Genomic DNA, 25,445 nt, shown 5'->3' with positions numbered 1-25,445 from the left:
AGAGCACTGGGGTAGGTACATGTCTTACATCAATTTGTGTGTAATTACAATGATAATTTAATATGGTCAATTTCAGAAAATGTTATATAACATAAACATGCTGTTGACAAGTAGGCTATGGTGCAATGGAATGTTTTGCCTTGTGTGGTAGGTTTTTGGGTTCTGGCACTCTTTTGTAGGTGTCATAACCAGCCATAAAATAACTACAGAGGTAGGTTTTGTGGGTTTTGACACTCTTATGTAGGTGTCATAACCAGCCATAAAATAATGCAATATACAGTGAGGGAAAAAAGTATTTGATCCCCTGCTGATTTTGTACGTTTGCCCACTGAAAAAGAAATGATCAGTCTATAATTTTAATGGTAGGTTTATTTGAACAGTGAGAGACAGAATAACAACAAAAAAATCCAGAAAAACGCATGTCAAAAATGTTATAAATTGATTTGCATTTTAATGAGGGAAATAAGTATTTGACCCCTCTGCAAAACATGACTTAGTACTTGGTGGCAAAAACCTTTTTGGCAATCACAGAGGTCAGACGTTTCTTGTAGTTGGCCACCAGGTTTGCACACATCTCAGGAGGGATTTTGTCCCACTCCTCTTTGCAGATCTTCTCCAAGTCATTAAGGTTTCGAGGCTGATGTTTGGCAACTCGAACCTTCAGCTCCCTCCACGGATTTTCTATGGGATTAAGGTCTGGAGACTGGCTAGGCCACTCCAGGACCTTAATGTGCTTCTTCTTGAGCCACTCCTTTGTTGCCTTGGCCGTGTGTTTTGGGTCATTGTCATGCTGGAATACCCATCCATGACCCATTTTCAATGCCCTGGCTGAGGGAAGGAGGTTCTCACCCAAGATTTGACGGTACATGGCCCCGTCCATCGTCCCTTTGATGCTGTGAAGTTGTCCTGTCCCTTTAGCAGAAAAACACCCCCAAAGCATAATGTTTCCACCTCCATGTTTGACGGTGGGGGTGGTGTTCTTGGGGTCATAGGCAGCATTCCTCCTCCTCCAAACACGGCGAGTTGAGTTGATGCCAAAGAGCTCAATTTTGGTCTCATCTGACCACAATACTTCACCCAGTGCTCCTCTGAATCGTTCAGATGTTCATTGGCAAACTTCAGACGGCCCTGTATATGTGCTTTCTTGAGCAGGGGGACCTTGCGGGCGCTGCAGGATTTCAGTCCTTCACGGCGTAGTGTGTTACCAATTGTTTTCTTGGTGACTATGGTCCCAGCTGCCTTGAGATCATTGACAAGATCCTCCCGTGTAGTTCTGGGCTGATTCCTCACCGTTCTCATGATCATTGCAACTCCACGAGGTGAGATCTTGCATGGAGCCCCAGGCCGAGGGAGATTGACAGGTCTTTTGTGTTTCTTCCATTTGCGAATAATCGCACCAACTGTTGTCACCTTCTCTCCAAGCTGCATGGCGATGGTCTTGTAGCCTATTCCAGCCTTGTGTAGGTCTACAATCTTGTCCCTGACATCCTTGGAGAGCTCTTTGGTCTTGGCCATGGTGGAGAGTTTGGAATCTGATTGATTGATTGCTTCTGTGGACAGGTGTCTTTTATACAGGTAACAAACTGAGATTAGGAGCACTCCCTTTAAGAGTGTGCTCCTAATCTCAGCTCATTACCTGTATAAAAGACACCTGGGAGCCAGAAATCTTTCTGATTGAGAGGGGGTCAAATACTTATTTCCCTCATTAAAATGCAAATCAATGTATAACATGTTTTTCTGGATTTTTTTGTTGTTATTCTGTCTCTCACTGTTCAAATAAACCTAACATTAAAACTATAGACTGATCATTTCTTTGTCAGTGGGCAAACGTACAAAATCAGCAGAGGATCAAATACTTTTTTCCCTCACTGTATGTCACAACAGGTCTAAATGTATGTGTCCTGACAGTGTTATGACCATATTATGACAAGTTATGTCAGCTGTTATGACCATATTATGACAGGTTATGATAAGTTATGTCAGCTGTTATGACATATTATGACATGATTATGACCGTGTCATAACGTGTTATGACAATGGGTGACCGTGTCATAAATGGGTGACCGTGTCATGACATGGTTATGACCGTGTCATAACGTGTTATGACAATGGGTGTCAAGTAAAGTGTCTAGCATCTCGCTTTATAACAGGTGCACAACATAAAAGATACACAAAATCAGCAGGGTGAAATCTCAGAGGTAAACGCTGTGCTGGAAGGATCCACAATGCAATTAGCTAAAGAGTGCTTGCAGATCCTTGTTAATCCAGAAAAGGAAAGGTGATAGCATGGAAAGGTGATAGCATCTCCCTAGATGCTATCACCTTTCCTTTCTGAGATACCAAGGATCTAGAATGAATGTACACAGATAAGCACTCCATTCCTGGAAGACTTTTGGTAGCGCCAGCACACCTAAATACTAGCTAAAGAGTGCTACCTTGCCATGGTTCTGTTTTTCTCATTGTGTTCTTACCATTCTCTGAAACTCAGGGCTCTATTGGATGATGGATCAAAGCCAGTACCTGAATGTTTATGTAGGAAGGCAAAACAATATTCCCCCCATCCTGGAAAGGCTGCACATTTATAGTAGATCCCCTCAGTCGATTAGAAGCATTTTTATTGTGTGATGGAAATGGGATCTCAAAGAACACGTGTTCCTGCAACCTAGGAAGGATGCTGTTTTGCCTTATACTGTATATCCTGACACTGTAAAGGCATACAGCCTTTAGACATACAGCCTTTAGTTTCTTTGAGTGTTTAATGCATCTGTGTGTGTGTGCATCCTGTCTGCAAACCTCTCTTGGACCCTGTGTCTCTGCATACCTTCTCTTGGACCCTGTGTCTCTGCATACCTTCTCTTGGACCCTGTGTCTCTGCATACCTTCTCCTGGACCCTGTCTCTTGGACCCTGTATCTCCAGTGTGATCTCTCCTCCTGTCCTGTCCATCAGAGCGTGGCAGCCAGGACAACCCTCTCCCTGTGCTAGGCCTAATCCTCCTTATCTTAATGGCATCCCCCTGCTATCAGCAGCGTGGAGGGAACAATCGACCCTCTGTGTTTCTTTATCAGCACGGCCAACCCCCCCCCTTCAATACCTCAATGCCACCTGCTGTGACAGGTATCCCCTCTCAGCCTGATCCTATCAGCCACCCTGACCCTTCACTGTCCATCGCTATCTCCTGTTGGGACTATGTTGTTCTGTGTGCTTACTGTTTATCAAACATTATTTCAAATGAGGAATATAAGAGATGTTACTGTCAGCCAGTAGAGATAGCCCCTAGACAAATGTTTAGAATAGACCCATCCAGACACATTATGTGACTTACTTGATGTACACTGAGTGTACAAAACATTAAGAACACCTGCTCTTTCCATGATATAGACTGGCCAGGGGAATCCAGGTGAAAGCTATGATTGCTTATTTATGTCACTTGTTAAATCCACTTCAATCCGTGTAGATGAAGGGGAGGAGACTTTAAGGACTTTTATGCCTTGAGACAATTGAGACATGGATTGTGTATGTGTGCCAATCAGAGGGTGAATGGGCAAGACAAATGATTTAAGTGCTTTTGAATGGGGTATGGTAGTAGGTGCCAGGCGCACCGGTTTGAGTGTGTCAAGAACTGCAACACTGCTGGGCTTTTCATGCTCAACAGTTTCCTGTGTGTATCAGGAATGGTCCACAAACCAAAGACATCCAGCCAATTTGAAACAACTGTGGGAAGCATTAGAGTCAACATGTGGAACGCTTTCGACACCTTGTAGAGTCCATGCCCCGACCAATTGAGGCTGTTCTGATGGCAGTGCAACTCAATATTAGGAAGGTGTTCTTAATGTTTTGTATACTCAGTGTAGCTCTGCAGCAGGGGAGCCCACAGATAATTTCAGTTCAGAGGAAATCTTTAAAAACGATATCATGTGGAAAACCCAAGGTTCGCATCTGGCATAGAAGGACCCACAGTATTTCTACACCATGTAAAACGATGAGATCAATACATTCAGTGACTCTAGGTAGGATTTTAATGTAGTTGTAACATGGTTGGAGCACTTAGCTCAGCCTCGGCATAAAACACAGTGTCCTGTTTTTGTTTTTGCTAGAACACTTCTTGTGAAAGATATGTCCATTTGTTATGGACTTTTACAGTTCCTTCTTATCTAAAATCTTTATTTAAAGTCACATATCGCCCTCTACAGGGTATGAAATTGATAATATTCCAGATGTGAAAGTGATATTCTCTGTTTCACCTTTTACCCTTTTAGTTCCCAAAAAAGCTCCCAGAGCGCTGGTCCCATTGAGTATTGTCAAATGAACCAGGGCTTTTACAGTAATGAAGGTTCCCATTTATTCTCAATTCTAATAATGATATGTTTGTAAATCTTGTGTAATTCCCTCTTTTGTTGTTGTTGTTGTTGTGATGTCCGTTATCAGTGGTTAATGGACGATGAGGCGTTCCGGCAGCAGGCAGTAATTGCCTGGAGCACAACAGTGGGAGAGTAATTACAGGGACACAGAGTAGTATATGACTTCATAACTGGCACCATTTAATGATAATGGGGTGCAACTCACAGTACTGTGGTCAGCTAATCACACTGGACTGGCTGGGACACATCTCAATGCAAACGAGCCGTGACTGGAATATAGAGTAGCAGCTCGCCCACACAGCTCAGCACCGTTCAAAACGGGAGCATGCATATCATTATGACTGTGACCCTCTGCCACCGGCAGTGCCATGATTAGTGTGACCACGGATGGACAGGTTTAATTGTAGATAAACTAATCTCTTCCTGTCAGTAAGCAGTGGATGAATACTCACACATTTCTCTGCTTTTACAAGCACAGATTGTCCTTTTAGGATGGCACAATGAAAACATTACAATGACCTTGTCTAAAGTATTCAGAAACTATGAAGTAATATGTTCATTATATTAAACAGTCATTGTACATTGAAGTGATAATGCCCGAGAAGCCGGTGTTTGGAGGATATATTGGCATGGGTGTTGTTAGGCAAACCGTGCCAATATATCCTCCAAACACCGGCTTCAAAGGCATTATCACTTTTATACAACGGGTTACCAACATATTCAAACAATGATTGACATATTTTCATTATAAACGTTATTTGGATGAATTTATTCATACTATTTCATCCTTCCACAAGATATAGTCCCGACACAAATCTAGGGTTGCTACCCAAGCCGGCTGGTCGTTCGTTCTACCGGTTCGGTTGCCACAGACGCGACCCAGTCGTTCAGTCTTTTTGTTCTGTATCTATGGACGCGACCCAGTCGTTCGTTCTAAATGTTCCATTGCCATACTGGCTGGCAACGTTCTTATCCCTTGCTTGCCAGCTAGCCAAGTACGGCTAACTTACAGTCACGTCAAACAGTGCAGCCAGAAAAACAACAGTAGCTGCATTTGCATTTGTTTAAGCTGTTTTCTAGTGACATTTATTTGGACACATCCATAACAATTAGCTAATGAGGTGTCGGTTTGCCTGGCATAGAAAATGTGCTCTCTCGCCACAGGACACTGTTGTTCAGAGGAGCTATCCAACACCACAGCTAACACAATCACTTCAAACTGAAGCTGGAAATACTGCAAACTAGCCGCACTTCGTTTCGTTTTATCTTTTTTCAATTGACATTTATTTTTATATATCCATAAAAATGATGCCAGCTGGAGATCGAATTTGAATATTGAAACAATGTTGCAAATGTCGGAGAGACAGACAGCAAGGTTTATACAAATCTCTGCTGTTGAAAACTAAATGTTAGCTTAAAAGAAATGTGAGATAATGTGTAGATGCTTTTTATAGTGGAGAGCACGTTTATAAATTGCCTGGCTGGGCTGATGAGACAGTGGATTGTGCAGTCAGGTGGAACAGAGTAAATAGGAATTTTAGCCTCATAGATTTTGCTGGTGGTAACTTGTGGAATAGACACTGGCTGGAATGCGGTTTTAACCAATCAGCATTCAGGATTAGAACCACCCGTTGTATACGTGTTACAGACAATCTGTAGGAGGATAATATAATTGGCTGGGGTTTATGTGTTATGTCACTCCTTTTCATTTGAATTACAAATTGAATCCTAACTTCCTGACAAATCACAGTTTTAAACCTAAATGTGTATTCTATTCTTTGATTAAATTCTCAGACCTAATGCTGCTTTTATTATCAAGTGGGAAGGTGGAAATTACCAGTTGTGAAGTCTTAAATACCATCTGGATATATTCATGGGCTTTGAACTTATTGAGAAACACTGATTGGCTAATGGTCAACAAGCTGCATCAACCATAAACTAAGTAACTATTACAGCTATCCCGCTTGTAAACAAATTATTGTGTTCAAAAACTATATTAATAGATAGCTTTTTTATAAATAATGTTTTGTTGTTGCATAACTGTCGAAAAGGCTGTTATCGAGGTCATTTCCTTAGTAGGTGTCGGTGATGTCAGAGATCAGCATGTTGGAGAAGTCGGAGCTCAGGCATGATAGTCAAGTTTCCCACATGTTACCAGTTGGAGGGGCGTTCCCAGTCGTATGTGGTTAATACAACCTTCCCACTTGGTTATGAATCCAGAATTAGACCTCATCTCCAAACTACAGAACCATGCATCCCAATAACATCTCATTTCTTCTGAAGTGTACACTTGTTCACTACTTCCCACAAGTAGCATGGAGGGAGTTTCCACCATATTTCTTGTACCAGTCATTTCCTTTCGAATCATTGAAGGGAAGTGTACAAGTGCACACTTTGGGAGGAAAAATAGATAATTGGGACGTAAACAGTTTTTTTTCTTCAGTAATGTGTGTTTATTTCTTTAAAATGGTTGCGTGGTGCATTATGGGTAACTAACATCACATTAGCCAATCAAATGCTTTGTATGCTGATGCGTTGTTATGGAGGTAAAGTCAAGCTGAAAACATAGGAGACTGATCAAACTTGGATTATACATATATTTGAAACTTGCATGAACTAGCCAGCGAATTTTCTAAGTATTTCGAAAGCTTTTTTTTGTCTTCAGAATTGCCAATACTGGCTCTTTGCTCTTAACTTTACGTTACTTTTGGTCTAGCTAGCAAGCTAACGTTAGCTAGCTGGCTAAATTAGCTTAGTAGTTAGATATCTAACAGCCAGCCCTCTGTTCAGTAGAGAATGGCCTCGACCGAACGGTTGAGTGCCTTGCGAGAGCGCAACAAAGACTTGTTGATGCAATTGAGGCACCAAACCGAAAGACTATTGACTATCACCGGCACCAAAGGCAGCTCGGAGAATGATTCAAACCGGACAGCACAAAACAACACAACAAAAAACCCAGGTCAGAATAAAGAAAAAAGCCCCTCTGCAGAGAACATGGTGACCCTGGTAGATGGTGACTTATGTACTGCCAGGTCTGTTCTCAGTAAACCTACTGTACAGTTCAAGGAGAGAGACAACACTGAAACACAGACAACAGCCCCACTGAGAACTGAAGGTAGGTAACGTTAACAAGCTAGATATACCAATTGAATGCAAAGGAACTGCTGACATTGACTAATATTGGCATATCAGTCACATCATAAGATTTCCATAGAAATAATGCTGAATCCATTTTTCCTCAGGTGAGGCAGTGGAATCTGTGAATGTCACCCTCTGTCAAACCTCTACACCATACCTTATCACGGGAACCAAGCTTAAACCAGGCCAAGCTGCAGAGCACACTACTGTTCACACAGGATTGATTCAAGACCGAGGCAACGGCAGTCCAGCAAGTCTTGTCAGATCACTGGATATTAGGAGGCCCTATACCAGGCCTATTCGCTATAATCAGGAGAGTGACCGGGTGAGCAAAGTAAAAAGGGAGAAGGGAAATGTTGTTATTACACAAGTGGTGTAAGGACAGTTCTGTTCAACAAAGTTGTTACTGTAGTAATTACCCTATTACTACCATAGATAATATAAAAAGAAAGGTTACTACAAACAGGTATATCTTCTCCCACTAAATGGCACTGTATTATCAAAGTGGGGCAGTACACCCACAGATAGAACAATGAGCCAGATGTTTACCAGATTTATAAAGCTGAAGCATCCGGTTGGCGTTTCCACTCACAACCAAATATGGTGATGAGAGGAAGCCCAGTGGCCGGCTGTGGGAGAAGATGGAGTGAGGTGGCATTTTGCCGACAAAATTAAAATATGTTACAAACAGAGTGGACTAAGTTTAGTAGACTTTACCTTTTGCCAAAGTTTCTAAATTGCTTTGTTTAGAAGGAATGCAAGGGCGAATTAAGTTATTGCACATTTCACAGAGTAGGCGTTCCCTAACAGAAATATGCAAATGCATGCTAGAACGTGCCAATAGGATCTCGGTAGCTCGTGCTTGGCTCTGCCCACCTCTTTGCTTGTTCAGCCCATTATGATTAATTTATTCCCATTGGAAATGACAGGCTGTGGTCTATCTTGGGTTAGTTATAAAAAATGTTGGTACAATTGATTGATCTACCATTTCCCTCACTTCTGTATTTTTATTGAGCAACACATTTCACCTGTAAAATAAAATGTTTTGCCCTCTGCTTGTGTCCATAGAGGGAGGTGGGTAAAGTCACATTCCAATCCCCTGGACTGGAGCAGACATCAGCCTCAGACAGACAGCGTCTGCAGCCTTTACTGGGCTATGACTGGATAGCAGGTATGCCAAGAAATGAGTTCTATACATAAATAAAGCTAACCCAACCAGTTTAGTTGGGTAGCAGCTAAAATGTTACTCTGTTTGAAATTGATACTGTTTTCTCCTCCTCCCTTAGGGATTGTGGATGCAGAAAGCTCCTTGACAGAGCGCTCTGAGCAGTTCTTCAGTGATCTGCGCACTTTCCGACAGGTCAACAGAGATGAGTGTGTCCACAGCCAACAAGCAGGGTAAGTGCATTCACTTAATGTAATATATTTTTCTTGAGCTGTGAACTTGATTTGGGTTTCAAGTATTTTTAACCAGAAGTTCAGACTATAAGAGGACTATGACTGAAATAGATAATAATTCTTATTTAATGAATAACTGTTGATTTACCCTCCTCACAGATTATCTGAAGAGGACCTCTCACCCCCACCACTGTCAATAGAGAAGGAAGACCAACAGCACACCATGGATACTCACCAGTGTATGAGAAACCATAGCAAGCTTTTGGATTAGACCTACATAATGTCACTATTGCTTACTGAAGAAGAGACCCTGAATACTGTAACTGTACTGTCTGACTCTGTTTCTCCTTGTTGTTTAGGTACGTTCTGTTACAGGATCAACAGCCGACTGTTCCCAACCCCGTTGGATTCTCAGGAGTCATGCCCTGTGTGTAAGAAGCCCAAATCCCAAATCCCCCACACTGTGGCTGAGCCAGCCTTTATCAGGTGAGACCACTCATTCGTTTGGTGACACTTTTCAAATTCTACTAAAGTGAAGTCCATTACAAACCAGGATGGTGTTTTAATACCATCCCGTTATAACACTTGTCCTCGTCATAAAGAATATGCTTTTGTTTCTGTCCCAGGGTCAGCATCCCTCGCTCCACGCTGTTGCCAGCATACCAGTACAAAGCCCATCGGAGGTGTAGCTTTGACCCCTCCGACACCCTGGGTCTACCATCGGTGAGTGTGGCCTGTGTGTTAATAAGAGAAGACTTACTACATCTATAATGTAGACATTGAAACACGCTCCTCAATCATCTGAATTCTACTGTTCTGTTATTTGTCATCTTGCTCATTCTCATTGCTTATCCGGCCCATAGTTCTCCCCAAACACTGTAATAAGGTTTTAGTTCTAGTTGTATCACAAGCCTTTGATTTGATGTTCCTTACAGCACTGTCTGTCAGGCTGGTCTAACACAGTCCCCAGCACTGGGCCCCAGCTCAGCAGCCTGGATCTGAGGAGCTCTGTGGACATGAAGGCAGCATTCTGTGGAGTCCCCTCTGCACAGCCACAGTCTAAGGAGCAACTGGTGAGCCATTGCAAGATGAAAGAACACATATCACAGGTCTTGGTGGCCGCGGCAAAGATTTCTGTATCTTAGCATGTGTTTGTTTGGCATACTGGTATGTCTGTGTCTGGTTGATTTGGTTTTCTATTTTTTCTCAGGATCTTTCAGTGTCCAGAGTGTCTGGCAGTCAGCGCTCTGACCAGCTGCTCGACGTGTCTCGTTTGGCCGGCTACCGTTTCCAGCGCCTGCCTCCCAACAACAAACCACACAGCCCGTCCTACCCTGTGTTCTGACAACCTAACAGCACTATAAAACCTGTGTAGTATGATGATTTCATATTTTTACATGGCTGAAATATTTAATAATGATGCCGAATTAACCCTCAGCAGTTTTAACGTAGGATTCTGAATGACATTGTGCCTATTGAATCATTAATTTATCTTAATTTTCTACGATACACTTATATAATGTGTTAAGTGCTTGATTTTCGTGTTGATGACCTACAGATTTGATTTAAGGTGCAATATGCAGAAATTGCTCTGCCATTTCCTGGTTGCTAAAATTCTAATAGTTTATGTGATAAAACAAGAAATGTATAATGTAGATAATCATTGTACCATCTAAACCGCTGTGAAATATATTTTAAATAACCAAAAATATTATATTTTTAACTGTTTGAAGCGGGTATACAAAACCAAAAGTAAAAGATGCAAAAATGAAACATAAGAACTGGAAGCATAGAAATAGTGCACATATAACATATTGCAACTTTAAGATTGGTACCAAGATAATACGATGTAATTTGCTTAAATAGTATTACCATCAATTGACTTAATTTCCATTGTTAGGGTCGACAAATTAAATTAGATTTCACCTTGTTATTTTTTATGAATGCATGTTGATGTCTTTAGGGGTTTGTGGTGATGATTTCTGGGGCTTCAGAGGGACAAATAGTGGACATTAGTGTAAGTGTTTTGCATACCTTAGAGACAATTTGACTTGACTCATTATAAAATGAATAAATTAACAGAAGGGAAGACCTTGTTTGAAAACTCTTAAAAAGAATGTGCCTTTCCTTGATCTGACATAATTGGATAGGTCGAAGCTATAGAGGTAGGCAAGGGAAAAATGTGCCCTTTATCACAAAATTGGATATGGACTTATGTTTTAAAATCAACATTCATGTATTTTTTTTGGTAACATTCAAGTCTATATCAGAAAGGTGTTTTTGGTGATGCAGCCAGCCTCTAGTGCTGTTAATTCGTCACCACCTACAGGCAACTGCCAATATAAAGGAAACACCAACATAGTGTCTTAGATTAAGATCCCTTTATTGGTCAAGTGAATGTGGGCAATGGTTGCACACAAGGTTCAACCGAAATTTGACTTCTGTTTTCAAACCAACCCCTCCGAAAGACACACATACACGTTTTTTTGGAGGTGCAGGGGGCTGCCACACTGGGCCCCGTTGTTGTGGGGGGTTAAGTGCCTTGCTCAAGGGCATAATGGTAGGCAATAGCATCTAGGATTTGATACCAGCAACCCTCCGGTTCACAGCTCACTTCCCGCCAGATTTTTCCAGTCGGACCCGGGATTCGAACTTGCAACCCTCCGGCTGCTGGATCGCCTATAACCGCTAGGATACCTGCGGCTCTTAATAGGCCGTTGGGCCGCCAGAACAGCTTCAATGCGTCTTGGTATAGATTCTACAAGTGTCTTTATTATTTTAACTATTGGAGGGATGTGACACTATTCTGACACAATACATTCTATCATTTGTTTTTTTTGTTGATGGTAAACGCTGTCTCAGGCGCCGCTCCAGAATCTCCCATAATTGTTCGATTGGGTTAAGATCTGGTGACTGAGACTTTTGAACAATTTCTCCATTACCAGGGTTTTGTCTAGAAGGTATACAGCATTTGTCCGAAATGTACTTTTCATACCAGGTTTAGGAGACTTTACGCAGCAGGTTAGGAGAATTGGGTTAGCGAAAATGCGCAAAAAAAAACTTTTGACAACAACTGTATCCCATCTAGACATGACCCATTACCATCTGCCCACGAGAGATGACCACAGGTGGAAAACAGATTAACACAAGTGGAAGTGTCCAACAAGCGCGCTATATTTATCTGCTTCTTTATTGGACAACCCACTGACTACGTAACCCCGCTAAACTCGAACATTAACAAAACCTTCGCTGCATCTATTTTAGCACCTTGACCAGAGATTCAACCAGGCATGGTAATTTAACTATTTTCTGCTTGTTTCTTTTGAAAGACTACATTTAACAGCTGGCTTCTCTATAGTGTGAAATGGATTATCAACGCCATATTACCTCATGTCCTTTGAGAATATTTTGCCTTTTTAATCTGGTAAGTAGGCCTACTGTATGTTTTATAGATGCGATTGGGTTTAGTTTAGGTACTGTAATTTTTGTTTTGTTTTTTGATGATGATGAGAGACTTAGATAATTAACATTATTATGATTACCTGTTTATGATTATTGTGGAGATGATGATGGTGGTTGATTATGATATTATGCTAATGATAGTATGATCGTTATTGCTGTTATTATTCGTGTTAATGATACATCTTTTATAATTGTAATTACAGTAGTCTCTCATATATGATGTTATAAATTGCAGTATCAAACATTTTATAAATGTAAACCCTTCTCTCTCAGTTGATAGGTGTAGCCTACTTTTCAGATATGAAAGTCAACAAGCGAACATAAAACAATTAGTAGTTAGGGTACTGCTCTTACAGAAACTGAAACCTTAAAAAAAAAAAATCATAACCCTAGTGAGCCTGGCGGCAATTGGTCCTACACTGCCAGTAAATGTAGTAATTCTAGTATTGTGAAAAGTTTTATAGAGCAGTTAATTCACTGAAATCAAGAATGCTCTCATAACATTTTTTCTATCATCAGGGAGTTAGTTTATCGACTGTTAATTATTAGTTCATAGATTTAGATAGCTTGTGAATCTATAATTAACAGTTATTATAACAGCTGAAATTGTGATTGTTATTTTGGTGCTTACCAAATAGTGAACTAGAAAAGCTTTGTGACTGAACCATTATTGATTTGGCCTATTGCTCTTTTTATTGCCAGTACAGCCAAAATAAACTCAGTTTTTGTGTCAACATGAGTGTGTAAAGCTGAACTGTTAACCTAGTTTATACTCTTTTTTGTTTGTGTGGGTGTTTTACCAGATATTTCTTGGTACATTCTGTGACAGTCACTCTTTTCTGAACTGGATATTGTTTGGTCTGTGGGTTTTGCCTCCAGGAAGCATAGCCGCGGGAAGTAGGGGTGCTGCAGCACCCTCTGAAAAATCTGAATTTAACAAAAAATATGAACCCAAAAATATATAATACATTATTTCATTTTTTTTATCCACAAAAGTAGTGCACTGGGACTTTACTAGTTCTGTATTAGCAGACTGATATAGCCGTCTGTAGCTATGCCAGGAAGTGTAGGTGTAGTGTAGATAACCGACTCTGTAGGTGCAAGATAGCCTTGGCATTTCCATGTTGCAAGGTTCATCATCTGTTTACTGGCAGAGTAATCTCGGTTTATCTAGAGCATAGTTTGGTCAGATGCTCATAGTCTGTCCATGAGAGATTACTGCCAGAGGGCTGGGGGAAAGTAACTCTTATACATCATGGCTGGCCTTCACTCTAAGAACTGGAATATTCTGTTGTTGTAAAATAAAATAATGATTCCTCTAATGATAATGGTTCTCTCTCTCTCTCAATTCAATTTCAATTTCAATTTAAGGGCTTTATTGACATGGGAAATGTATTTTAACATTGCCAAAGCAAGTGAAGTAGGAAGTAAACAAAAGTTAAATAAACAATACAAATTAACAGTAAACATTACACTCCAAAGTTCCAAAAGAATAAAGACATTTCAAATGTCATATTATGTATATACAGTGGGGAAAAAAAGTATTTAGTCAGCCACCAATTGTGCAAGTTCTCCCACTTAAAAAGATGAGAGAGGCCTGTAATTTTCATCATAGGTACACGTCAACTATGACAGACAAAATGAGGGAAAAAAATCCAGAAAATCACATTGTAGGATTTTTTATGAATTTATTTGCTAATTATGGTGGAAAATAAGTATTTGGTCAATAACAAAAGTTTCTCAATACTTTGTTATATACCCTTTGTTGGCAATGACACAGGTCAAACGTTTTCTGTAAGTCTTCACAAGGTTTTCACACACTGTTGCTGGTATTTTGGCCCATTCCTCCATGCAGATCTCCTCTAGAGCAGTGATGTTTTGGGGCTGTCGCTGGGCAACACGGACTTTCAACTCCCTCCAAAGATTTTCTATGGGGTTGAGATCTGGAGACTCCAGGACCTTGAAATGCTTCTTACGAAGCCACTCCTTCGTTGCCCGGGCGGTGTGTTTGGGATCATTGTCATGCTGAAAGACCCAGCCACGTTTCATCTTCAATGCCCTTGCTGATGGAAGGAGGTTTTCACTCAAAATCTCACGATACATGGCCCCATTCATTCTTTCCTTTACACGGATCAGTCGTCCTGGTCCCTTTGCAGAAAAACAGCCCCAAAGTATGATGTTTTCACTCCCATGCTTCACAGTAGGTATGGTGTTCTTTGGATGCAACTCAGCATTCTTTGTCCTCCAAACACGACGAGTTGAGGTTTTACCAAAAAGTTATATTTTGGTTTCATCTGACCATATGACATTCTCCCAATCCTCTTCTGGATGCACTCTAGCAAACTTCAGACGGGCCTGGACATGTACTGGCTTAAGCAGGGGGACACGTCTAGCACTGCAGGATTTGAGTCCCTGGCGGCGTAGTGTGTTACTGATGGTAGGCTTTGTTACTTTGGTCCCAGCTCTCTGCAGGTCATTCACTAGGTCCCCCCGTGTGGTTCTGGGATTTTTGCTCACCGTTCTTGTGATCATTTTGACCCCACGGGGTGAGATCTTGCGTGGAGCCCCAGATCGAGGGAGATTATCAGTGGTATTGTATGTCTTCCATTTCCTAATAATTGCTCCCACAGTTGATTTCTTCAAACCAAGCTGCTTACCTATTGCAGATTCAGTCTTCCCAGCCTGGTGCAGGTCTACAATTTTGTTTCTGGTGTCCTTTGACAGCTCTTTGGTCTTGGCCATAGTGGAGTTTGGAGTGTGACTGTTTGAGGTTGTGGACAGGTGTCTTTTATACTGATAACAAGTTCAAACAGGTGCCATTAATACAGGTAACGAGTGGAGGACAGAGGAGCCTCTTAAAGACGAAGTTACAGGTCTGTGAGAGCCAGAAATCTTGCTTGTTTGTAGGTGACCAAATACTTATTTTCCACCATAATTTGCAAATAAATTCATTAAAAATCCTACAATGTGATTTTCTGGATTTTCTTTTCTCAATTTGTCTGTCATAGTTGACGTGTACCTATGATGAAAATTACAGGCCTCTCTCATCTTTTTAAGTGGGAGAACTTGCACAATTGGTGGCTGACTAAATACTTTTTTTCCCCACTGTATACAGTGAGGGGAAAAAAGTAGTTGATCCCCTGCTGATTTTGTACGTTTGCCCACTGACAAAGAAATTATCAGTCTATAATTTTAATGGTAGGTTTATTTGAACAGTGAGAGACAGAATAACAACAACAAAAAATCCAGAAAAACGCATGTCAAAAATGTTATAAATTGATTTGCATTTTAATGAGGGAAATAAGTATTTGACCCCCTCTCAATCAGAAAGATTTCTGACTCCCAGGTGTCTTTTATACAGGTAACGAGCTGAGATTAGGAGCACACTCTTAAAGGGAGTGCTCCTAATCTCAGTTTGTTACCTGTATAAAAGACACCTGTGCACAGAAGCAATCAATCAATCAGATTCCAAACTCTCCACCATGGCCAAGACCAAAGAGCTCTCCAAGGATGTCAGGGACAATATTGTAGACCTACACAAGGCTGGAATGGGCTACAAGACCATCGCCAAGCAGCTTGGTGAGAAGGTGACAACAGTTGGTGCGATTATTCGCAAATGGAAGAAACACAAAATAACTGTCAATCTCCCTCGGCCTGGGGCTCCATTCAAGATCTCACCTCGTGGAGTTGCAATGATCAAGAGAACGGTGAGGAATCAGCCCAGAACTACACAGGAGGATCTTGTCAATGATCTCAAGGCAGCTGGGACCATAGTCACCAAGAAAACAATTGGTAACACACTACGCCGTGAAGGACTGAAATCCTGCAGCGCCCGCAAGGTCCCCCTGCTCAAGAAAGCACATATACAGGGCCGTCTGAAGTTTGCCAATGAACATCTGAATGATTCAGAGGAGAACTGGGTGAAAGTGTTGTGGTCAGATGAGACCAAAATCGAGCTCTTTGGCATCAACTCAACTCGCCGTGTTTGGAGGAGGAGGAATGCTGCCTATGACCCCAAGAACACCATCCCCACCGTCAAACATGGAGGTGGAAACATTATGCTTTGGGGATGTTTTTCTGCTAAGGGGACAGGACAACTTCACCGCATCAAAGGGATGATGGACGGGGCCATCCACGTCCCAAATCTTGGGTGAGAACCTCCTTCCCTCAGCCAGGGCATTGAAAATGGGTCGTGGATGGGTATTCCAGCATGACAATGACCCAAAACACACGGCCAAGGCAACAAAGGAGTGGCTCAAGAAGAAGCACATTAAGGTCCTGGAGTGGCCTAGCCAGTCTCCAGACCTTAATCCCATAGAAAATCTGTGGAGGGAGCTGAAGGTTTGAGTTGCCAAATGTCAGCCTCGAAACCTTAATGACTTGGAGAAGATCTGCAAAGAGGAGTGGAACAAAATCCCTCCTGAGATGTGTGCAAACCTGATGGCCAACTACAAGAAACTTCTGACCTCTGTGATTGCCAACAAGGGTTTTGCCACCAAGTACTAAGTCATGTTTTACAGAGGGGTCAAATACTTATTTCCCTCATTAAAATGCAAATCAATTCATAACATTTTTGACATGCGTTTTTCTGGATTTTGTTGTTGTTATTCTGTCTCTCACTGTTCAAATAAACCTACCATTAAAATTATAGACTGATCATGTCTTTGTCAGTGGGAAAACGTACAAAATCAGCAGGGGATCAAATACTTTTTTCCCTCACTGTACAGTGTTGTAACAATGAGCAAATAGTTCAAGTACAAATGGGAAAACAAATAAACATAAAGATGGGTTGTATTTACAATGGTATTTCTTCACAAAATTGGGTTTGTTTTCAAATTCTTGGTGGACCTGTGTAATCTGAGGGAAATATGTGTCTCTAATATGGTCATACATTTGGCAGGAGGTTAGTAAGTGCAGCTCAGTTTCCACCTCATTTTGAAGGCAGTGTGCACATATCCTGTCTTCTCTTGAGAGCCAGGTCTGCCTACGGCAGCCTTTCTCAATAGCAAGTCTATTCTCACTGAGTCTGTACATAGTCAAAGCTTTCCTTAAGTTTGGGTCAGTCACAGTGGTCAGGTATTCTGCCACTGTGTACTCTCTGTTTAGGGCCAAATAGCATTTTAGTTTGCTCTGTTTGTTTGTTAATTCTTTCCAATGTGTCAAGTAATTCTATTTTTGTTTTCTCATGATTCGGTTGGGTCTAATTGTGTTGTCCTCTCTCTCTCTCTCTCTGTCTCTCTCTCCCAGGTATGCTCTGTATTGTTGTCCAGCTGTCCTCATATCTGTGACCCAGGTAAATTCATCAGCTTATCCCCCTGAACTAGATTGTAAAAGTGGGATGAAAGATTATACTTGTCTCACAGTGTTACAAGGTGAATTTACTTCATGCTTTCATCCAGCAAAATTACTTTCAACCATCTAGTGCAGGGATGGGCAACTTCGATTGGGGTGGGGGCCACAAAGAAACTCATCATGAGGGGCCACAGTTGTTTGTGGGTCTGCATACCCACATCCATACTCATTTTGCCATTGGGCGGAGAGAAAAAGTAGCAGTTTTACAGCTAATTCCCTGCAATTCTACACATTTTGCCATAGGGTGGATGCAGTTTTTAATATGATAACTGATAATCAATGGGCCCCACCCCAGTCGGTAATTCGACCATGCTTACTACAAGTTTAGATAGCTGGCCACTAGACTAACTTTTTTTTTTTCAGACATGGGCTAATTGAGTGACTGCTGATGCACAACCAAATGTCGAAATTGTACCTTGTGTATTCTATTACTGAGTTCTCCCCACCCATCCCTGATCAGCCAGTTGCCCATCCCTGATCTAGTGATTGCTAATTAATTATACACTGTCAGAGACTGGCACTCTGGAGCCTGTGATGAAATGTCATGGCACAGGAAGTAGCTGAGCACATGCAGTATATCGTTTTCTGTGGAATGTGATATTGGTAGATAAGGATGCAGTCGATGACCTTTGTGATGACTAAACAGGCTTTCTGTCACATCGTTGGGAATAGATTTGGGGAGATGGCCTTTATTTGCCAGCCACAAATGTTGCTAGTTCCTGTTCTGACCGACTGACATGCAAATAAATGACCTTTAGAGATGACAGACACAGTCAGCTCTCTGTGTCCATGTGAAGGAGATCCTGCTGTCACACAAACAACATTTCCATCCACTGTTGTATGCAGCTAAAGTCATACATTATTTAAAAAAAGATTGATTGCTGTGATGGAAACAGGAAGTTTGGGTACATTTTTTAAAATGCTGACAGAAAATGTGTTCATCCGATATGGTCGGATCTTTTTGTGTCAATAAAAAATTATTATGTGAGAAATGTCGGTGGAAACGCCTTTATGCGCAAATATTGAAATAATACCCATCATATCGAAGTAAACTTGGATTCATGCGATGATATGGTGTGTGGTCCTCCCACTACGACTCTGGAAACCATGCAGTTTATTAGGCTACAGATGAAATAAATTATGATGAACTTTACAAGGTGGTGAAAGTGCACGGTGATCTTGATGCTCCTTTCCAATAAATATTGAGGGTCTTATTCTGGTGACATGATGATCGATGCTTGACTGCCGTTTGACAAATAAAAATCTTCTTGCTCTTAACCATAATAATCTCATCATGTAGACTAGCCTACAGTATCTGCGAGCTGTTGGCTAGAGTGCACGTGGAAAAACCAGATTAGGCACATTTGCTATTTAACGCAACAGTTTTTGTGACAAAACTATCGCTAGAGTTGAAAATGCGATGGAAACACATTGAACTTTAGATTTTAGTTCGGTACATGAAAACTTAACGAAGCGAAAAGGTACATTTTGTGTGCACTACGTCATCACGCACTGATTTTTATCCGCAACAAGTCCGTTTGATGGAAACACACCACTGGTGGAAAAATTGCCATATTTTCTCCACATTCAGAACAGTCTTTGAGGACTAATTTCTCTTCCATTCCTGACTCCTAACTTCTGTGAACCCATGGGACGTACTAAAGTGACTGTAAATGCACTGAAAGAGAAAAATAAGTCAGAGAGGGAACAAGTGTGTAATCAGGATGTTGAGACCTATGTGAAAACCTCCTGTCATGTATCTTTGCAGGCTTCTTCATTAACAAGTGTAAGTGTGTCTCTTGTCCCGATGGCAAGTACTTGTACATGCAGAACGGCCTTCCGAAGTGTGACCAGTGCACCGAAGCCTGCTCAGGTAACTTTTACAGTTAGGCATTATATTGTGTTCTTTCATTCCTCAACACTAAACGTCATACCCATAATTTATTATTTACCTCAAGGAAATCCAGTAGGTATATTGGTAACAATAGTTTAATATAAAATGCCATCATTATTTTACATTAGTTGAATAAAGGACAAACATATTGAGAGCAAATGTCTCATAGATAGTTTGTGTGTCTTTGTTTGTGGGCAAAGTTGATCAGCACTTGACACAGGTGAAGGAATGCGGCCGGGACTCAAACCGTGAGTGCCACTGTGAAAGTGGCTTTTTCTGTGCCAACACTGCCCAGTATACCTGCAGGAAGTGTAAGCCGTGCCCAGCCGGCACTTTCTCCATCAAACCAAACCTAACCATGTCCTGCAAACCCCACACAGAGTAAGTCCACAGCTATACAGCACTGGTGCTGAGCACTGTACTGATTCAGACATTGTCTGCCTGCCATAAAGACTTTACCTATGACGCTGTAGCTCCCTCTACTGGATGTATGTACACAAGGCCTACTTTTACAGTAAATTAAGTTATTATTATTACTACTAGGATCCAACACTGTACTTTCTCATTTAGATTAACCACCTCACAAGTTCTCTCCTGGCTTCTCTCCAGTTGTGACCATAAGGGAATGACCATGGATACAGAGGGCACTGCCTCTCAGGATCGTGTGTGTAAACAGACCTCCCCTAACTCTCCTACAACCACTGCACTTCCAACTGTCCACAGCTCAAAGATAGGCTTTCATTCTTCTACCTCCAGTGGAGTCGGCACCACCCGAAGACCCCTCATCATAGCATTCCCATTTAGACTGGTGGGGTCTACATCTCCTGATGGTATGGCTCTTATGAGAGCTTTCTCTCACTTGAGTGAATCAAAGCATTTCCTGCTCTGTCCACTGGAGCACTTTAACATGCTTCACCAGTCCAGCACTAGAGGTTGCATTGTCCTGTGAATTGTCCTGTGATGTTATCTTGCCATTTAATCACACTCATTCTCTGTTTTTCCAGCCTTTCCCATAGCCACAATTGACACATCTGCAGACCCTTCACCAGCCTTACTCACCAGGTCTTCTCTGTCCCAAGCCCAGAGTGAGCCCTCTACCTCCCCCCCAACTGGGAAACAGGTCACTGAACACAGCTCCTCTGACCTCAACACAAAGCTCACCACCAGGAGAAACCCCAGCAAGGTGGACAGTAACACCTCACCTGCAGAGTCTGCCTCTGCACCTCCTCTTACCACAGAAGACAATGGTATGGTTCTCAGAAGACTAGAGTATCCCATCTCTCCATTTATACTAGATTATTCATTATTTCAGAAATACATTTGTAGTTAGTGTAGGCCCTAAAGCATCTGTAATATTCAGTAAAAGTAACATAACACTGACAGGTTCAGCTTCCTGCTCCTGACTCTCTACCTCTCCATAACACTGATACAGTAGTATTTTTTCTCTGCTCACCCCAGACTCACCTCATCTCCCAGCCACAGAAACTGGACCGAGCTCTCCCAATCTACCTTGGCAGCTGCTGATAGGTGGGCTACTAGGGGTTGTCCTGCTGCTGGTTGGTTACTTTGTGCATTGTAGGGGGAGGTCACTGGAGTCCATGCACAAGTGGAAAGGTGAGTGAGTAAAGTGGTTAGATAACACAAATACATTATGCAGTGATGCATCAGATTATATGCCACATTTCCCTTTCTATATAAGACACAGTAAATAAATACACTCACAATAATTACGAGGAGACAGTGAAACATTGTGTGTATACATGCATATAAAATATGCATTTTGATTTCTTGATTTCTTTTATATTCCTTTAGATCCAATATTTCGTAAAAATGTGAGTACAGTACTAATTCTCTATTTGCATAAAGTATGTATCGAACTTCTGTCCATTGTTGCTAAAAGTATAAACGTTGACTTCTAGAAAGTCAAATGGGTCACTGTGTGAGAATGTGTCCATACCTTTAGGATGAGCAGATTTGCAAGGAACGTCTAAGAGGGAGCTATAATGCGTGGGAGAGCCATCCTTGTCCTGCTACCCTACAGACGGCTTCCTATGTACAGGCCCAGCCACCACAGGAGAGAAGCCCACACCTGGAGGCCCAGCATCTTCTGGGGAGGGAGACTGGGGGAAATCCTAGACAGGATGGTGCAGGGTTGCTACCTCCAGGGGGCATGCAGCAGGTCACAGTGGAACACTCTGGAGGAGAGAATATTAGCAACACAGTGGGTAGGTGTGGTGCATTGCTCTGCACTGGTACTGAAATTATTAAATTGCATGGATGTCATATTATTACACTGTATCTTATGTTTGCATGCTGTGCAGCCACATTTGGACAGACATACATTGGCTTGCGAAAGTATTCACCCCCCATGGCATTTTTCCTATTTTGTTGCCTTACAACTTTGAATTAAAATGGATTTTTTGGGGGGATTTATATCAGTTGATTTACACAACATGCCTACCACTTTGAAGATGCACATTTTTTGGGGGTGAAACAAACAAGAAATAAGAAAAAATAACAGAAAACTGGAGCGTGCATAACTATTCACTCCCCCAAAGTCAATACTTTTTAGAACCACCTTTGCAGCAATTACAGCTGCAAGTCTCTTGGGGTATGTCTCTATAAGCTTGGCACATCTAGCCACTGGGATTTTTGCCCATTCTTCAAGGCAAATCTGCTCCAGCTCCTTCAAGTTGGATGGGTTCCGCTGGTGTACAGCAATCTTTAAGTCTTACCACAGATTCTCAATTGGATTGAGATCTGGGCTTTGACTAGGCCATTCCAAGACATGTAAATGTTTCCCCTTAAACCACTCAAGTGTTGCTTTAGCAGTATGCTTAGGGTCATTGTCCTGCTGGAAGGTGAACCTCCTTCCCAGTCTCAAATCTCTGGAAGACTGAAACAGGTTTCCCTGAAGAATTTCCCTGTATTTAGCGCCATCCATCATTCCTTCAATTCTGACCAGTTTCCCAGTCCCTGCCGATGGAAAAATGAGAGGTGTTGGGTTTGCGCCAGACATAGCATTTTCCTTGATCGCCAAAAAGCTCAATTTTAGTCTCATATGACCAGAGTACCTTCTTCCATATGTTTGGGGAGTCTCCCACGCCTCCTGTTTGGGGAGGTGAACACCAAACGTGTTTGCTTATTTCTTTCTTTAAGCAATGTATTTTTTCTGGCCACTCTTCCATAAAGCCCAGCTCTGTGGAGTGTACGGCTTAAAGTGGTCCTATGGACAGATACTCCAATCTCCGCTGTGGAGCTTTGCAGCTCCTTCAGGGTTATCTTTGGTCTCTTTGTTGCCTCTCTGATTAATGCCCATCTTGCCTGGTCCGTGAGTTTTGGTGGGCGACCCTCTCTTGGCAGGTTTGTTGTGGTGCAATATTCTTTCCATTTTTTTATAATGGATTTAATGGTGCTCCGTGGGATGTTCAAAGTTTCTGATATGTTTTTATAACCCAACCCTGATCTGTACTTCTCCACAACTTTGTCCCTGACCTGTTTGGAGAGCTCCTTGGTCTTCATGGTGCCGCTTGCTTGGTGGTGTTGCAGACTCTGGGGCCTTTCAGAACAGGTGTATATATACTGAGATCATGTGACACTTAGATTGCACACAGGTGAACTTTATTTAACTAATTATGTGACTTCTGAAGGTAATTGGTTGCACCAGATCTTATTTAGGGGCTTCATAGCAAAGGGGGTGAATACATATGCACAAACCACTTTTCCGTTGTTTGTTTTTTTAAACAAGTTATTTTTTTCATTTCACTTCACCAATTTGGACTATTTTTGTATGTCCATTACATGAAATCCAAATAAAAAATCAATTTAAATGACAGGTTGTAATGCAACAAAATAGGAAAAACGCCAAGGGGGATGAATCGTTTTGCAAGGCATTGTACAGTACCAGTTAAAAGTTTGGACACACCTACTCATTCCAGGGTTTTTCTTTATTTTTTAAAACTATTTTCTACATTGTAGAATATTGGGAAGACATCAAAACTATGAAATAACACATATGGAATCATGTAGTAACCAAAAAAGTCTTAAACAAACCAAAATATATTTTATATTTTAGATACTTCAAAGCAGCCACTCTTTGCCTTGATGACAGCTTTGCATACTCTCAACCAGCTTCATGAGGTAGTCACCTGGAATGGATTTCAATTAACAGGTGTAATATAATAATAATAATAATATAATATGCCATTTAGCAGTGCCTTGTTCAAAGTTAATTTGTGAAATGTCTTTCCTTCTTAATGCGTTTGAGTCAATCAGTGGTGTGACAAGGTAGGGGTGGTATACAGAAGATAGCCCTGTTTGGTAAAAGACTAAGTTCATATTATGGCAAGAACAGCTCAAATAAGCAAAGAGAAACAACAGTCCATCATTACTTTAAGACATGAAGGTCAGTCAATGCCGAAAATGTCATGAACCTTTAAAGTTTCTTCAAGTGCAGTCGCAAAAACCATCACATCAAGCGCTATGATGAAACTGGCTCTGATGAGGACCGCCACAGGAAAGGAAGACCCAGAGTTACCTCTGCTGCAGAGGATAAGTTCATTAGAGTTACCAGCCCCAGAAATTGCAGCCCAAATAAATGCTTCACAGAGTTCAAGTAAAAGACACATCTCAACATTAACTGTTCAGACGAGACTGTGTGAATCAGGCCTTCATGGTCGAATTGCTGCAAAGAAACCACTACTAAAGGACACCAATAAGAAGAAGAGACTTGCTTGGGCCAAAAAACACGAGCAATGGACATTAGACTGGTGGAAATATGTCCTTTGGTCTGATGAGTCCAAATTTGAGATTTTTGGTTCCAACCGCCGTGTCTTTGTGAGACGCAGAGTAGGTGAACGGATGATGTCTGCATGTGTGGTTCCCATCGTGAAGCATGGAGGAGGAGGTGTGGGGTTGCTTTTCTGGTGACACTGTCTGTGATTTATTTAGAATTCAAGGCACACTTAACCAGCATGGCTACCACAGCATTCTGCAGCGATACGCCATTGCATTTGGTTTGCGCTTAGTGGGACTATCATTTGTTTTTCAACAGGACAATGACCCAAAACACACCTCCAGGCAGTGTAAGGGCTATTTGATCAAGGAGAGTGATGGAGTGCTGCATCAGATGACCTGGCCTCCACAATTACCCGACCTCAACCCAATTAAGATGGTTTGGGATGAGTCGGACCGCAGAGTGAAGGAAAAGCAGCCAACAAGTGCTCAGCATATGTGGGAACTCCTTCAAGACTGTTGGAAAAGCATTCCTCATGAAGCTGTTTGAGAGAATGCCAAGAGTGTGCAAAGCTGTGATCAAGGCAAAGGGTGGCTACTTTGAAGAATCTCAAATATAAAATATATTTAGATTTGTTTAACACTTTTTTGGTTACTAAATGATTCCGTATGGGTTATTTCATAGTTTTGATGTCTTCACTATTATTCTACAATGTAGAAAATGGTAAAAATAAAGAAAAACCCTGGAATGAGTAGGTGTGTCCAAACTTTTGACTGGTACTGTATTTCTGCTACCGTGTTCGAGAACTAGGGGCATAGAGGTCCGGAAAAACTCAGGTCTGGAAAAATGTGACTCAATGTTCTTCGCAAGGAAGTTTGTTTAATCTCACTTGCGTCCGAGTTCAAATTTCCCTTTCCAGTTGTTTTGTTTGGCTGCGAGTTGAGACACACTTCTTCTAGTTTTAACTTCCTGTTAAAGTATACCTGCCAAGACACAGTAGCACCACTGCAGTGCTGCAGTGTATAAAACAGGGTCAGTGGTTAATTTAGTGAGGATACACAGGAAACCACAACCAACACACAGAAATACAATCATGTATAGACCCT

The 25,445-nt window shown here is 41.6% G+C and overlaps 1 protein-coding gene and 1 long non-coding RNA gene across 2 annotated transcripts; both read left to right on the top strand.

Annotated features, from left to right (window-relative positions):
* The first annotated feature begins 6,634 nt into the window (after positions 1–6,634).
* LOC121578738 (migration and invasion inhibitory protein) lies at positions 6,635–10,533 on the top strand. The gene is made up of 9 exons (XM_041893130.2): positions 6,635–7,475; positions 7,603–7,823; positions 8,567–8,669; positions 8,785–8,896; positions 9,056–9,135; positions 9,256–9,382; positions 9,523–9,619; positions 9,832–9,969; positions 10,107–10,533. Exons 1-9 carry the CDS (start codon positions 7,157–7,159, stop codon positions 10,239–10,241), a joined length of 1,332 nt encoding a protein of 443 aa, XP_041749064.2. The 5' UTR covers positions 6,635–7,156; the 3' UTR covers positions 10,242–10,533.
* A 1,214-nt stretch (positions 10,534–11,747) lies between these two features.
* Positions 11,748–19,564, top strand: LOC121578737. The gene is made up of 3 exons (XR_006002824.1): positions 11,748–12,320; positions 17,606–17,651; positions 19,479–19,564. It is a non-coding gene; the product is annotated as an uncharacterized LOC121578737 (long non-coding RNA).
* The last annotated feature ends 5,881 nt before the right edge of the window (positions 19,565–25,445 follow it).

This window comes from Coregonus clupeaformis, chromosome 12 (genome assembly GCF_020615455.1).
Source record: "Coregonus clupeaformis isolate EN_2021a chromosome 12, ASM2061545v1, whole genome shotgun sequence".
Taxonomy (NCBI): domain Eukaryota; kingdom Metazoa; phylum Chordata; class Actinopteri; order Salmoniformes; family Salmonidae; genus Coregonus; species Coregonus clupeaformis.
This window is presented reverse-complemented; position numbering and strand designations above follow the sequence as displayed.

Bases quoted from the DNA above. Each gene is read 5' to 3' on its own strand.
- LOC121578738 (XM_041893130.2), top strand. From the start codon at position 7,157: ATGGCCTCGACCGAACGGTTGAGTGCCTTGCGAGAGCGCAACAAAGAC. The intron at 8,670-8,784 runs GTATGCCAAGAA...CTCCTCCCTTAG, and splicing joins GGGCTATGACTGGATAGCAG to GGATTGTGGATGCAGAAAGC. The intron at 8,897-9,055 runs GTAAGTGCATTC...CCCTCCTCACAG, and splicing joins GTCCACAGCCAACAAGCAGG to ATTATCTGAAGAGGACCTCT.